General features: G+C 37.3%; 2 protein-coding genes across 5 annotated transcripts in view; one reads left to right on the forward strand and one right to left on the reverse strand.

Annotated features, from left to right (window-relative positions):
• Nucleotides 1-3,116: 3,116 nt before the first annotated feature.
• alpk2 (alpha-kinase 2) lies at nt 3,117-10,066 on the forward strand. The gene is made up of 10 exons (XM_079486024.1): nt 3,117-3,188; nt 3,326-4,877; nt 5,191-5,344; nt 6,028-6,158; nt 7,239-7,277; nt 7,375-7,673; nt 7,772-7,860; nt 8,131-8,348; nt 8,562-8,610; nt 8,724-10,066. The coding sequence occupies exons 2-10, from the start codon at nt 3,665-3,667 to the stop codon at nt 8,926-8,928; spliced, it is 2,397 nt and encodes a 798-aa protein (XP_079342150.1). The 5' UTR covers nt 3,117-3,188; nt 3,326-3,664; the 3' UTR covers nt 8,929-10,066.
• A 4,127-nt stretch (nt 10,067-14,193) lies between these two features.
• nedd4l (NEDD4 like E3 ubiquitin protein ligase) overlaps nt 14,194-16,132 on the reverse strand; it is a 55,028-nt gene continuing 53,089 nt past the window's right edge. For all 4 annotated transcript variants that reach the window (XM_079487118.1, XM_079487117.1, XM_079487116.1 and 1 more), the window contains one exon: nt 14,194-16,025. In XM_079487118.1, coding sequence (XP_079343244.1) covers nt 15,923-16,025 — 103 coding nt within the window. In that variant the 3' untranslated portion in view covers nt 14,194-15,922. The remainder of the gene's footprint in view (nt 16,026-16,132) is intronic.

Below are 16,132 nucleotides of genomic sequence, written 5' to 3' on the forward strand. Positions count from 1 at the left end.
TGCCATTCCTGTGAGTACAGCTGGATGTGAACGCAGCTTCTCTACTCTCAAACTAGTGAAGAGTTACCTGCGCTCAACCATGAATGATGAGAGACTGAGCAATCTAGGTGTCTTAAGTGTGGAGTCCAGGAGAGCCAAGTCTCTGAACTTTGATGAATTTGTAAACTTATTTGCTTTAAAGCACAATAACCATAGAATCAAACTATTGTAGGTTGTTTGTACTAGTGTAACTAGTGACATGTAATTTGGAAACAGCTTGTAAATTTGCTGAATTTTTATAGTTTGCACTTGAAATAAAATTCACTTCAGTAAATCATTTCTGGTCCTTTTTAAACTTTTTATTATCATTGGGAGATATTTATTCTGTTTTCAAAGTGAATTTCCTAAGTTTTATTTTATTAAATAACTTGAGGGTGAGTAAGATTATGACGCTCAGGATTTTGGTAAACTTTAATAAAAAAATGCCATTGTAGACTAGCTATTGTACATTATACATCATTGTGATTTGGGCACATACAATACTTTAAAAAGTATTTTAAGGTTGGATAAGTGCCATGTATGTTTGCAAAATTACGTTTTTGTGCCACCCCAAAGTAACTACTGGCCCCTGCCTGGCCACCCCTATGAAGAATTCCTGGCTCCGCCACTGGGTACAGTGCTCTTCTCTCTTCTCAAGAATAGGGTGAACCCAATATCGTCTTTTTCTCTTCCTTTGCTCATTCAGGCAAAAAACAATAAACTCATATCCGCTGCTGCCGGAAAAATCCATTACTTGTTCTGCTGTTGTAAGTACGTAAAGCAAACAATACTAGTAGCCTGTATTGCTACGTGCTTAGCTTTAAGCTTTTCTTCTTCTCAGCAGCCGAAGTCTGTATTGCGGACCTAATATTTTGGCGTGATATATATTCTTCATCAGCGCTATCTACCGTGCAGGCGTTAAATAGAAGAGAGCAAAAATTTGTTTCGTCGTTGATATGAAAGCTTTTTCGGCCCCCCCAATCTGAACATGACGGTACGTTCTTTTAACGCTACAGCGAAGCACACACGTTTTCCATATATACAAGTAAAATATGAGACGTCAAACATAAGATCAGATATATAAATAAACAGGGACAGTAGGTGGCGGTATGTCATCTTGACACATGCCAGAAAGCCTGCCTGCAATAAAAGAAGAATGCGTTAAATAAGCCTCTGTTCAAGGTAAACGTGCCGTCTTTAAGATAGTTAAGACTATTTGAGACAATATTATCCACCATTGTCGTATACTTTATGAGAATATATTGATAAACACGATACGTAGATGCTGCGGTTTGTTCATTTATTCTGTATAAGACCGTTTTGATAATAGCGTTTTTATCTGATTTATTATTTAAGCAATATATATATTTTTAACCTACAGTTTCTTATATTTACTGTCGAACTGATTAGGGTGTCTGTGTCAGTTTGGCGTGCAACCATTTTACGTCATTGAAAAAGAACATGGCGGCCTCCCTCGGTTATAATGAGTATTACATTAAGTTTATTTTTAAAGAAATTAACAGATTTGATGTGTTTCTAACTAAAAAAGGCTAGAAGTGTGAGGCTATTACAACATATTAAGCTGTACATCTCTCTTTACCCCGAGTTCCCGAAATATGAGAGTTATTAAAGATAAATATTTTTCTTGGGGAATACAGACAGAAGTTTCTCTTAATAACTTCTTATGGGCTTTCTGGATGTTCATGGGGGAATAAATCTGCAAATTGCACAGAGAGAAAAATAATTTGATAATGAAACGCCTTTCAGTTTTGGTTGTAACTGAAAAGAAAAAATATATAATGTTTCCATTGTGGAATGTGTGGAAACCGTACAGTGATGAAATCAGATAGTAATGAATGATTTCCATATTTGAAAAATACTAGAGTAAATGTCTTAAAATCATGGGACATCAATGGTACTTCTCTGTTTGTAGCCATTTGCATCATGTAAGAGTCTATTCTTCACACACAGTATTGTGACAGCGTGACTTTGAATAGCCACCTTTAACATTTCCTTTAATAGAAGTCACACATGTGGAAGACTTTTATTATTTATGATGATACTCTTTGTGCTGGCGGGGTACAGTCATATCACACAGCACACACGCACACCAATTTGTTTTATTATATTAATCATCTTTTAGACTTACATTTTTATACCAGGCACGTATTACAATGTGATTCATTTCTATAATAATAATAATAAAAATGTAAATATAAAACTACATTTTTTAAATGTATAGAGTGTAAAAAATATAAACGTTGTATTAAAATTGTGTTATTAAATTGATACTAATACGTCATTTATTCATAATTTTCTATTATTTAAAATATTTGTAATTCAGTTTTGTATATATTTGTTATTTAATTATTTACATATTGTTTCTAATATTCATATTATTTATGTAACTGGACTTGACCTTTTAAAGTTTTTTAATTCCTTTTGATTTTGTCGATGAAACTTTTTTGTTTTTCTAAAAAAAGTCGCAAAATCTACAAACGTTCAAAAAACGTAAACAAACCAGTACATAATGTAAATAAGTTACAAGTCACGTAATAAGAATATGTGAAAAACTAAGTTTTGATAAAAATGTCAGATAGAAATCAAGAAAATTCAACGCGACTAATATTCCATTTTTGAGGACATTGACACATCCAACACCACACAGCATCCAAATGTATCTTAAGCTAACTGTACAGACTGACCCTTCACCTATTGTATACATAGCATTAAGAAAGTTAAAAATATACCCATACACAATCACAAATACACACATACTTATTCACACCAGTCTTATGAAAATATGCGCAAATGCATACATGACAGACAGCTGGGGAAATGTGAGGTGAAGGAAAAAACACTGATAAACAGAAATGCAGACTAATTTTAGAGGGTCACGGATGATAATAGCCCAAAGAGCAAAAGTGGAACTGGAGAGGCGGGCACCAGCACAGCTGAGAGCCCGAAATACAACCCGTCGCTCACAAACTTCCTCCAATCCCATAGACCCCTGAGTCAGTGAAAGAACTGTGATTGGTTAACTTACACGACACGGCGGCTGTGATCGCTATAATAGAGATGATCCCACATTGACAACTGTGAGAAGTGTTTTAGCGTTTAGTCTAAAAGCCTAATGTTTTTTGGATTACGGGGAGCATCGCCTCAGTGAGGTATGTACACAAATACATCCGGGTTAAGATACGACTGAGGCTTTCGTATTTGTTCTTTAATGAAATTGTAAACATTTTTCACATCTGTGGTTATCGGCGTCTTCTACACGAGCTTTACACATTTTCTGTGTTTTTAGTTGGAGCAAGATGCACTGGTTTTACATCGCGGGTTGGACTCCGAGGAGGAACGAGAAAACACTTCTGCTGCTCAGAGGATCTCGGCTTACACCAGCGACAGGAATCTGACGGCCGGGTGTGTGAGAGGCGACGGGCGTCACAGATCTGACTCTGATCTCCACACATGTCCCCCTCAGTCAAACGGTCACGTGTCATCTGAGGTGGAACGATTGAAACTCACACAAGGTGTGGAGACTGATGAGAAGCGCGTATCACGTTCCTTCATTGAGGGAAATGGAAAGCACAAGGGTTCGAACATTGAGCCAGAAGAGAGAAACGATACGATTTCAGAGTTTACTATGCCGTTTGCTCCACTAAGCACTGGAAATACTTTTCCCCATCATGGTGCATTAAAAGAAGACGTTTCTCAAGCTGATGTTTCTCACCAAGGGATTATTATTGATACCTGCCTTAAACCTTCAATCGAGAGTGGACACGATTTAAAATATAGTGACGATTCTTCTGAAGACCGCTTTGTAGATCTGTCTTCATCTTCATCATGTGGTCCTTCTCTGAGGGACTCTGGGATAAAGTACAGCAATACATGTGACATCCGTAAAGAGCTTTCTAACTTCATTTTACTCACGGGAGAGCGTTCCGTGCTTTCCGAGAACAAACGGGTTGCATACGTCACTTTAGATTTGGATGAACCCATATATCTGAATCGTTTATCCTTTTCCAACCACGTCAACACTGAAAGGCAAAACTGCAGCTGTGCGGCGCAACCTAAAAAAGACAAAATGCCTCATAAAAGTTCTAAGACGTCAGACGGAAAAGCACGCTCAAAGCATAAGGACAAACCGGCAGACCCGCATGGGATTCATACATCAAAAAAGCAAGAGAAACCACCGTCGGAAAAGAAAGCTGAATTGCAAGCAACTGGTTGTGAGGATGGTGCAGTTACCGTCATCGAAACCATTGTCATAACGGAAAATATCACTCCTAAAGCCCACGGGAAGAAGAAGAAAAAGCACGTGCAGCATGGGGCAGAAAAAACAGAGACTGAGTCGACTACCAGAGCTGCTCAGAAGAACACAAACAGCAAGACTGAAAACCTTGAAGTAAAGTTGGCGTCAAATGGTCTGGATAAACCAGATGCTCATCTTTCCACCAAGGTGGAAACTGGCGACAAAAATAGCACGCAGAAACCAATGTCAGTGAGACCCAAAGTAGAGGCCAGTGGTTGTAATATGGCCAAAAAGATGGTCCAGGCCGACACAGACACGGGTCAGAAAATCATCCCTGTTAAACCCAAAGCAGACATTAGTGGGATTGATGTGGCCAAACATCTAAATCTGACATGCAACTCGTCTCAGAGCATGTGTTTATCTGGCACGATAAGTGATGACATCAAACGCAGACGGATCGCAAGTGACTTGCCGGGAACAACTCCTGTAAAGACAAGACCACAGCTGCCCGCAATTTTTCGCCAAGCAAGAAAAGATGGAGAAGAGGTTACCAAGAGGGCTTACAGTACGGTGGTCAAGCAGAAGGCTCCAACACCAAAAGAAGGTTCCTTAAAAGCTTCATAAATCATAGATTTAGTGTGTGTGATCAATTATAAGAAAATAATTCATTTTTATTATTTATATATAGTATTATTTGTTTATACACTCTGATATATGCCGGGTTGTTTCAACACATGGTCAAGTCAAATCTCCCAGAAAATGTCCATGCCATGGTTTGAAACAACCCGGCATTTTGTGTATATTTGAAGGTTTGTCTTGTTAAACATTGATATATGGAGTTTGTTGTAAAATAAAATGCTGATATTGATAGTGATAATGTTAAAAATGATGTTGTAATATTTACGTGTTTTTTGTAGTTGTGGTCCCGCGTATAGTCTCAGAGATCCAGGCTGAGCCATTACACGCTGACCCTCAAAGCATCTCCCTGTGGTGCCGGTTTAACCCAGTTCCACATGATGCTACTATTAAGTGGACTAAAGAGGGAACAGTACAGTCAGAGAGCAAGAAAGGGTAAGGATGGTCACCAACACTTAAAACGTTTTTTCACAGCGGTGCCATCGAACAACTTTTGGTTTTTCAAAGAACCTTTCAGTCTGCTGAACCTGTTTCCACTAGAAAGAACCACAGAATGGTTTTGTGGATATTATCTTCTTTACGAAATCATACACCCAGCAAAGACCCTTTTAAAAACCTTTGTTTTTAAGAGTGCAGGACAGGGGTTTGATTTCCCCCCAAGATTGATGAATGGATGAAATGTGTCCCTTCCTCAATTGCAGAGGAGACTTTGGATAAGAGCGTCTGCAGCGTGTTTAAATGACTTTTTCTCCACTTGGTGGAGCTCGGCTCTTATCTGAGCTTCTGTGTGTTTTGGCAGAGATCACATTCAACATCAGCACAATGGTGAATCAGCAACATGGTGTGGGAGCACATTGAACCTTTTATATAACCGAGTGATTCATTCCCAATATAAACACTGACTATGCTCCGAAAAGGACACTTGCTTTGGCTTTTCACTTTTGAGCTGTTTTGTTAGATATTGTTGTGTTTTTATGTATTCATAATTAAGGGGTTAACGGTTTTAGTCTCTGTTAACCGCCCAACTCAGCGTTATTCGTAAAGCCATGACTGATGTGTAACTTGTACTCAATGGTTGTTATTGAAAGTTCGGTGAAAGGCTTTTCGTTTTTCCGCAGTGAAGGAGACGAAGAGCGATTCACCCTGACCATTCTGAAGGCATGCAGTAAAGATCTGGGACTGTACAAGAGCACCCTGACCACCTCCAGCATCTCTGTGTCTACATCAGAATATCACCTCACTTCTGAGGGTGAGCCAGCATAGGCTGCTTTCCCAGACCAATTGAGCGTAGCTGCCTATTTAAGATGTTATAAATTAAGATTTTCAATTTGCTAATGCACTCAATGACTTGGCAAAAAGTGTAAGATTTAGGTGACATTGTGAAGCATTAACAGAATGATTGATGAGATGAAAAGAGATCTAGCAAATTTAAGACTTTATTCTTCATCACAACAGCAAAAGTGATATCCAGAGGGTCATATTTGAAGCTTAAGTTCGAGAACCATCAACATTTGAAGTGTATGGTACAAAATGGAGAACACACTAAACATTTAAGACGAAATAATTTGGCAAAAAGGCAAACCACAGCAAATCAGGGAAAAAGAATTTTATTGTATTTTACCAAAAATGCATAAGATAAGAAAAAGGTCACAGGCAATAAAACATAAATTGACAATCTTTTTTTTTTTTTAATAAAGTTTAGAAGAAACGGCTTTTTAATTTTAAATGTATTAATTTGGAATGAATGTACAGTAATTGAAGAAATTAATATAAATTAATGAATAGAACTGATGTTATTTACATTTACATAGTAATGGTAATTTAAAAAAAATCTGTAATACATTTCATAGAAACAAATATACATTTTAATATAATTTAATATATTTGAATAAAGTGCAAGACTTCTAAAGTTAGACATCATATACATTCATTTGAATAGTAATGTAATAAAAAATATGTTATTCATTTTATAGAAAAAATATGAATCTTAATATATTTCATCACAGCTCAAAGACACATTTTCTAAAGTGTGACATCAAATAAATTGATTAAATAATGATTTAATGTAATAAAAACCTGTTAATACATTTTATAGGCCTAGAAGAAATTCACATTTACATTTTAATGTCAATATATTTTTAAACAAAGCAGAAAGACAATTTTGGCCACAGCTGCATACTTATAGTTTACCCACATTTATAACAAGTTATTTCATCTCATTTGATTGTAAAACACATCTATAATATTTGGAAGAAATATAACCTAGAAAGAAAGCCAGATGAATTACAATAAATCTACACACTATAAATCTAACTCCATTTCATTGCAGTTCTCATGGAACTTGTCATCCCAAGTCACGATCAAACAGGTAAACGGCCTAAATTTCGCCTTCCCCTCAGAAAAACAGATATAAGTTTGATAGATTGTGCTAGAATCTTACAATCCACCTGTAATTCATCACCCAGCCGAGCCCAGGACTGTGGAAGGAGATGAGGAGAACATCCAGTGCACCCCGCTTTTTTTTAAAGAAGATTTTCTGTCAGATCAGTACTTTGGGGAAAATCAGCCCGCAAGCATCGTAACAGAGAAAATTCATTTTGGTGAAGGAATGCACCGGAAGGCCTTCAGGACCACTCTGAGAGAAGGCAAGCTGCCACGTTTCAACCCCAGCCATCCCTGCGTCCTGAAGGTCCACAATTCCATTGGCTACGGGACCAAAAACACCGAGGAGCTCGTCCAGAAGAACTACAGTCTAGCTGTGGAGGTGAGAGTGGGCTTTTGTCAAAAGTTCATTTTTTCATTGAGAATGTTCAAGAATAAACTTAAAGACTAATGGCTGCGTTATTTTATATTGTTTCTCAGGAATGCCACGTGCAGAATACTGCTAGAGAATATATAAAAGCATATAATAATGTGGCCAAGAATGCAGAATCGTTTGGTGAGGTGCCAGAGTAAGTTTAGCAGAACTTGTTGTGTCACAATGAAGATAAATGCATAGATGTAAATTCAGCTGGTTTGCAGTGAAATGATCATAGGTTTGCTTCCCAGAGAACACAAAAATGAAAAGTTGATTTGGATAAAAGCATCTGCCGAATGCATTAAAATAATTTCTTAAATCTCAAAGTCCAAATTTAACACAAACATATAATTTGATTATTTCCCCAATTTTATATCTTTCTGTGAAATTCAGAATTGTATTAAAATACATATACATTTCCCAGAATCATCCCCATTTATCTGGTCCACCGGCCCTCTAATGACATCCCCTACGCCACCCTGGAGGAGGAGCTGCTGGGAGACTTTGTGAAGTATTCGGTGAAGGATGGGAAGGAGATCAACCTGATGCGCAGGGACTCGGAGGCGGGTCAGAAATGCTGTGCATTTCAACATTGGGTATACACTCAGACCGAAGGAAACCTGCTTGTCACAGATATGCAGGGTAAATCACATAACATCCATTTCACTTTGGCTTTCTCATCCGCTCAGTTGGCACTGTGTTATCAGCGCAAATGTCATGGGTTTGATTCTGTATTATGTTGTTTTAACACAAACAGTACCTTGTGTGAACAGCTCTTTATACATTTATCAGACATTTGGTTGATGCATACTTGTTAATGCATATCACACACTCAAATGTTGTTTTTTACCCCAGGTGTTGGTATGAAGTTGACAGACGTTGGCATTGCCACCTGTAAGAAAGGGTAGGTCATGATTTAAAGTAAAACTGTCACGCATAGGAACTATATTATTCTATAATAAGGTCAATAAAGAAAACTGAAGCATTGACAGTGAAAATATATTTTTATTTTTGCAGTTATAAAGGATTCAAGGGAAACTGTGCCACTTCTTTCATCGATCAGTTCAAGGCTCTGCATCAGTGTAACAGATACTGCGAGTTATTAGGCTTGCAGTCTCTGCAGCCCAAACCCAAACCCAAACGGACTGTTCCTCCAAAACCAAAAGCGCAACCTGCACCCAAGAAAAATCCCTTTGGCTTTGTGCTGAACGGCAAAGCCTGACTGAAGAGAAACACTGAACTTTTGCTTTGAGTTTGAAGACTCATGAAGATGTTTGGTGAGTGTTTCTGAGATTTCACTTTAAACCTAAGATGCTGAAAGAGATGATATTCATCGGCGAGGACGTTTGTTTTGTTGAACATTTTTGTTATATTTTGAAAGAGGCTGTTGCTTATTTTTATATAAAATAGTTCTTTCTTTCTTTCTTTCTTTCTTTCAGAAAATGAATCTAAAGATTTTGTAATTGATTTATGAATTTTCAGCCTAATTTTCAGTAACATTTGCAACGTTGAAATTTGTATTTTTTTATGGTGTTAGCTTTTTGAAGTGACCTAAAAACCTTTAGAGATGCCTACTGGTGTTTTAGGTTAGATACGCCAGTTTTTAATAACAACGAACTGGAAACTCTTGTATTATGTGCAATAAAAGGGCATGTGAAAAGTGAAGCGTTAGCAATATCCTCGATATGTTACCACTTGACATTTTTAAAGGTAAAACACTGTGGACTACGTTTTATAAATGATGACTTTAACAATCACCGCTTTGTGCACAGTCAACCGTCATCGGATGTTTGTGTATAAATCAACAGTATGTCGATGGTCTCATAGGAGAATGATGGTGTGATTTAGTAGTGAATACGATGTTGTGGAAGAATTTGTGCTATTGCGGCTGTAAACAGCTGTTGATTTGCCTTTTCAAGAATGACAAGCTCTCCACCTTCGCCTCTCGATCTTCCAAAGTCAAATGACTTTCAGTATTGACTCATTACTACATATAAATGCGCGCACACACGTAAAGTTTGCTGTTGTAAAGCTTTGGCTGTAAAACTGTAATCCCTAAAATGGATTGAAGCTGTGACTTATTTGCATGCACATTGTTTCGCTAGTTCATGCAAATCTAGATGATCTAGCTCTAGAGTCTTATTCTTTATAGTCCGCATACTGAGAAATCAGCGTTTGGGTTGCTTTGCCAAGTCGGGATCGAGGGTTATCAGAAGCTGGGCTTGTTTGGACCACAGTCCTTCTATGTTGACTTTTTGTTGTTGTCCTGTGAGTGATTTGTGTACGTATATTTGTGTACTTCACAGAAGAAATGAAAGTTTTTAGCCTTTGATTTGGTTTATTAAAATAACATTCATGATCGTTGTCTCAGTTTTATTGTGTGTAAAAGCTTTTATATAAGCCATATGCATTGGGTCTGAATGCGTTTCATTTACCAGATTCAGCACGCTTAATGCATCACACAGACTCAAACATTGACATGACGCACATTTCATAAAGTTCATACATCAAGACCAGGTCACCCTTTTCAAATTTTCTTTATTTCAAAATTGTTACACATTTTCCCCGGTCAAACCAACTGAACAGTTTTCTTGCGGTGCCTTGTCGTGTACAATATGAGAGAGTTGCATCACATGTGTGCGTATTGTACCCATTAACCCGTCTGAAACGGTAAACTGGGTCAGTGGGCATACCTACAGTACCGCAGACATGCCATCTGTTTCCGCCAGTCTATGATCAATCGAGGACGCTGTCAGAGTCATAATAATAACCTCACAAGTATCCACATCTTATGATCCCACGACACAAGTCCACAACCTTCGAGTGCCTCTGCGTCTCCGATTGGCCGATGAGGTTGTGAGGTCACACCGTGGCTATTTAGTGTGATAATGGCGTTTGACAACACAGTATACAAACACCATTGTCACACTCCAGAGCTCAGGAGGACAAAAAGTGACACGGCCTAAAAATAAAGATAAAAATCATATGGGGAGGAGAAAAGTCATGTGAACTTTTCAACCATCAATGTTATAAGAAAAAGTACTCTAGAAGTGGTTATATGACCTAGCAACCTTGTCTTTACCTTAATACTACAGCAACGCTTAGATATTTATAAAAATGTTGGGTATAAAAATATGCAAGCATAGTGTTTTCGTTACTTAATGAGAATGTTAGTAAAATGTTATTTTTGTTAGCTGGGTAAACGCGATGTTTCAGAGAATTTTGATCTCGCATGTTCACCCATTTTGGGTATTGTAATTGTGAACGACTATGAGCATTTAAACCTTGGTTGGCTTTTCTCTTGTCTTTCTGAACTGACTCACACTTTAGTCATGTGCAGATGTTATATACCTGTATATAGATTACACATTTTTCTCTGCACGCTGGAGTAGATGTGAAATGGGGAACCTCTCCACATGGCTGACCCGTGACCCTGAACAGCCATTTGTGCCATGACCTCCTATTCAGAATTTCACAAATACAACAGCGATCTAAACATCCCTTAAGCAATAAGTTATATGTGGTTGCGCATTACACACCTGCTTTTTTTTGAGTTTTCTTTTGTCTAGCAAACATGATTTTACAGTTGCGCTATCTTCGTGTAAAATAAACGTAAATCTTTTTGGGAGCGTAGATGAGATCAATTACTTTTGAGTATCAAATCACATTTTTTTGAAAGAACCACGAATATAACAATATTGTAGATTCAAGTTTATGACTTTCAATCTTATATGAATGTTCTCAAATATTTGTATTGCTCATCTATATCAAATGATTAAAATGTCGCTATTGTTGCCCATTGGTTTTTCTATAGACAGGTTGAGACTTACCACAAACCCTGGTCGAGTAAAGATGGCCGATCCATATGTCTCTTCGTGCAAAAAGTGAACTGAAAAAGAAAAACATTTCACGAAACTCTCCCCGCGCACCATAAACTCGCTCACAGCAACAAGTCGACTCTCTAAACAGAGTTTACAATGACTGATCATTTCACTCTCCGTTAACCTTCCTATATGTACCAAGAGGGGGTTTAGTCAAACAGTTAGTGCTGTTCTGAGATAAGCCTGGAGAGGTATTGATCCACGGTGACGTGGGGACGAGGTCACTAACCCAAAACCTGAGTGAGTGCTTTAGAAAAACATTGCAAAGTTCTACTTCCCTTTAAAACTCATCGTTTTCAAAAAGCTGGGGACTGATTCGAGGCCAGGACTTATAGATCAAGGGGTCAAAGGACACGTATTTGTAACCGTGGCAACAGTTATTGCTAGATAACTAGAAAGTGCACTTGAAATTCAATGCTCCGGCCTTTTATAATATTGTTCAAACATGATCATATGGAAAATGTTTGTATTATAATATTAAGTATTTTTATGAGAGCAAAATTAGAAATATTTTTTAAAGACTGCAGTAAAACAATCCCTAACCTGCTATTGTATAGTCAAACAACTGGCGAACCTCTTTCATTTCCAGGAAGCACTGACAAACGTACTATTGCTCTTTGTATGACATATCGCTTATTGCTCCCCGAACTTTTTGTAAGTCGCTTTGGATAAAAGCTTCTGCTAAATGACTAAATAAATGACTAAATGTACTACCTGTTTGTTAGCAACAGCCACAGCCAGTAAGGCCTACAGTAACCATACAGCACTGAATCTCTGAATCCAGCCTGCTTTCATGTGATGTTGGTATTGTAGCTCCAGGGGAGTTTGGCGCTGGACTTGTTTGCGATTGCAGACAGAGAGCACTTGATAAAGTGTACGGGACAGCAAGCTGCTTCTGTTTGCTTGTCCTTGGATCTGATAGCTGGCAGATTGCGCGTGTGAATGAACTGAGTTTCTTTCACCGATCGACAGAGCTCTCGCGCCACGTGCTCCAGGGAGTTCGATCGTATGTGCTACTAAAACACTTGAACGCCAGTTAATGATTCGACATATGAAGTTATTAAAAAAATGAAAGGATGAAATTACGATTAGTAAAAATTATATTTATAAAATAGTATATTTCTACAAAATACAGTATATAATATAGCCTACAAAATAAAGATCTCATACTTATCTCTAAAAACAATCTACGTCTAGAATATAGAAAATGCTGATGCAGATTCCAATGCCCATTTTAGGCTCATGCAATATTTAGCAGGCCCAACGTGTGCAACTACACAAACATTCATATGAATATGTATATAAATATAAACGTCATTCATTAAAAAACGTCTAGTTATTCGTCATATAAATGTATATAAATATAAATTTTCATTCATTTAAAGAACTTGACGAAATTTAAATTAGTAAAAAATTATATTTCTAAATTAATATAATACTATTCATTATATTATTACTACAAAACATATACTATAGACTACTACAAAATAAAGATCTCGTACGAACACCTTATACGATATAGGGAATTTTGAATTCAGATATCATTGCCCATTTTAGGCTCATATAAATATACATTTTCATTCATAAAAACTTGATGAAATTACAATGAGTAAAAAATTCTATTTATAAAATAATACAATAATATTAATTATATTAGTAATACAAAATAGACTACTACAAAATAAAGATCTCGTACTAACATCTTAACTATATAGGAAATTTTGAATGCGGATTTCATTGCCCATTTTAGGCTTATGCATCATTTAGCAGTCCCACAAACATTCATATAAATATGTATTTAAATATGAACGGTCATTCATTAAATAATCCTACAGTTACGCATAATAACAAATTTCATAAATATAAACGTTCATTCATATAAAATTCTAGAATCTAGCTCTCTATCTAAAAATAATTTGAATAAAATATGTTGGCAACAGATAACCAATATAAAAAGCATCTATGATACAAAACAAACATTTTATAATAACACCACATTTAAAAATCTTCATTTTTGTATGAATTATATAGGTTAGTCGTGTTGATGCATTAAGTAGAAAATCTCAACCCAGCACAGCCTTGAACTAATTTCAAAGTCTGATTGTTGACAATATTTAACCCATTACCTTCAACAGGTCAAATCAACAAACTGCAGATATGCATAAACTAACTACACCCCTGCACTGAAGTAAGATTTTCAATCCTGTTTGTTAGATTTTTTATTTACTTTACAAACTATACCTGGAAAGGTTTATCCTAACCTTCCATTAAGGAGCGAACCCAAACTTGAACTAAAACCCAGATTAATAAAAAAGGAATAAAACTAAAAAGTTGTTTGAAAAATGAGCACATCCTCAGGAGGTTATACACAAATGACATAAATATTAGTTGGTAATTAATTCTCATAACATTTCCTTGAGCAAATATCTTTCAGATTTTTAGTGTGTCTATAGCTCAACTGCTGTAGCATTGTGTAGGATTAAACCCAAGAAACATACAGTATACTGATAAACGTGAATACCTTGAATGCACGTAAGTCGCTTTGGATAACAAAACATCTGCTTTGAAACTTTTCCCATACTGTAACACAGTAAAACAACAGCATGCCCGATTCTATTTATCAGTTTATTTTGAAGGAAGTTATACCAATTGCAAGGTCTTGCGATGAGCAGGATCCAAGACAAAGTAAATGTTCGTCATCAATAAAAAACAACAGCCCCTACAAAAGAGAAAGGGTCGTTGAGAGCAATAACATGAATCATATTATCACAAACCTACAGAGCCACCATACAATTCAAGTGGCCCGAAATGTGTGAGTGAGGAGAGATACAGAAGAACAGAAAATACAAAAAGAATCAGTCTGAAGTCTTACTCCAGCTGGAGTTCGCTTCTACAGAGCTGATCCAGGAACAGCTGCCAGCTTGACCTTTCCCATCCACAGCAAATAGGAAGAGCAGGCAGGCTGACTCCAGATCAGGTGAAGGTGCAATGCTTAATCTGCAAACCTGCTTCACGACTGACATGTTAGCAGCAGGCAGATTATAAACCACAGATATTGCACCGAGTGCCATCAAAGAAACAATATATAATCACATTCAAGTTCACATCAAAACAAAAACAGGTGACATGATCAATAAAGTGCCCGTTTAGGTTCGGTGGTGTTAGAAGAAAGAAAGAAAGAAAGACTAAGAAAGAACGTTTACATACTGAAAGTCTGCAAGACTCGCAGTGTTGAATCACAGCGCTTTTTAGGATAGCTTCACTCTACGTGTTGGAAGTATTAATGAGAAACGCACAGTAAAAGAATCCAACCCTTCCTCACACCAAACTCATTTACAGCATTATGAACAGATATAATCATAATAATTAAGAACAATATTTATTACAATTTAAGAAAACCCTCATTTTCATGTCAAATGCATGTCCTTGTTCATCCGTCTTTCCGATCTCACTTTCCACCAAGAAGGAGAATAGTTTTATAATTACTACGTAATCATATTGAAACACAAGATACATGTTCATGCCAGTTTCATAGCAATACAATAACCATGATGATCATGTTTTTTTGTTTGTTTGTTTTTCCGTTACCCACGATGATATGGATATTTATTCGAATATAGCCGGGCCGCTGATGCATTTTCGTTTAAAACAGTAAACCACATTGTTAGTACAAAGATCCGACACGGTAAGAATGATAATAGTGATGTTAACAGCAAAAATAAACGATTTAAAACAATTATTAACATCCCGTTGGCGTTGCAAAAGATAAAAAACGAATCCTCGAGTAACGAAGGGGAAACTTGGCGCGGTGGACAGAATGAGTGAGGATGATGCGGTGCCCCCTTCATCCTGGCTGTAGTTCCTAAGGTAACCTGATGGTAATAAGACCTGATAAGAGAGTTCATTGTTGCCTCTTCGCTGAAGTTTACGATCGCGATATGCAGAAACGGGATTGGTCGCGGTGGTCGTTATGATGTATCGAGGCCGCACCCACTCCGAGGCCACACCCACTGAGGTTTCATCAAACGCTGAAGTGTATCCCAGCAAATTCTTTAGCGTTTGCATCGACGGTAATTCAAAGAAAGAAAACAGGTGTTGGGAAGGGATACGTAGAGTCGTTTGGTGTCTCGGGAAGGGGTAAACAGCCAATGGCATTCCAGCTAGACAGATACATGCATATACTGTGTGACAACACACGCCTGCGGCTGCTGGGATCTGGCTGTACAATGGCAACTCGAGAGAGTGTGTGTATGTGTGATGATAAGTTTGTGTTTGTTGTACATGTCTCTGCTCATCGGTTGCCCTAGGCGATCAGGTGTGTATAAAGCGATCTCTTTAGTCAACGCCCTCGAAGCCTTGGGCGTTCTCCACCGCCATCAGAAGCTTTTCCCGCAGGTCATCAAATGACTCGTAAGTGGGGAGGTCCAAACGGTTAAAGCTGGAAAAGCAAAACAATATTAAATATTATTATCATGTAATGTGAATCGTCTTTTTTGAATGTTTATGAATATTTAAGCAATCGAGTCCATGACATGTCAACAGTAA

The sequence above is a fragment of the Barbatula barbatula genome (genome assembly GCF_947034865.1).
Source record: "Barbatula barbatula genome assembly, chromosome: 22".
NCBI lineage: Eukaryota > Metazoa > Chordata > Actinopteri > Cypriniformes > Nemacheilidae > Barbatula > Barbatula barbatula.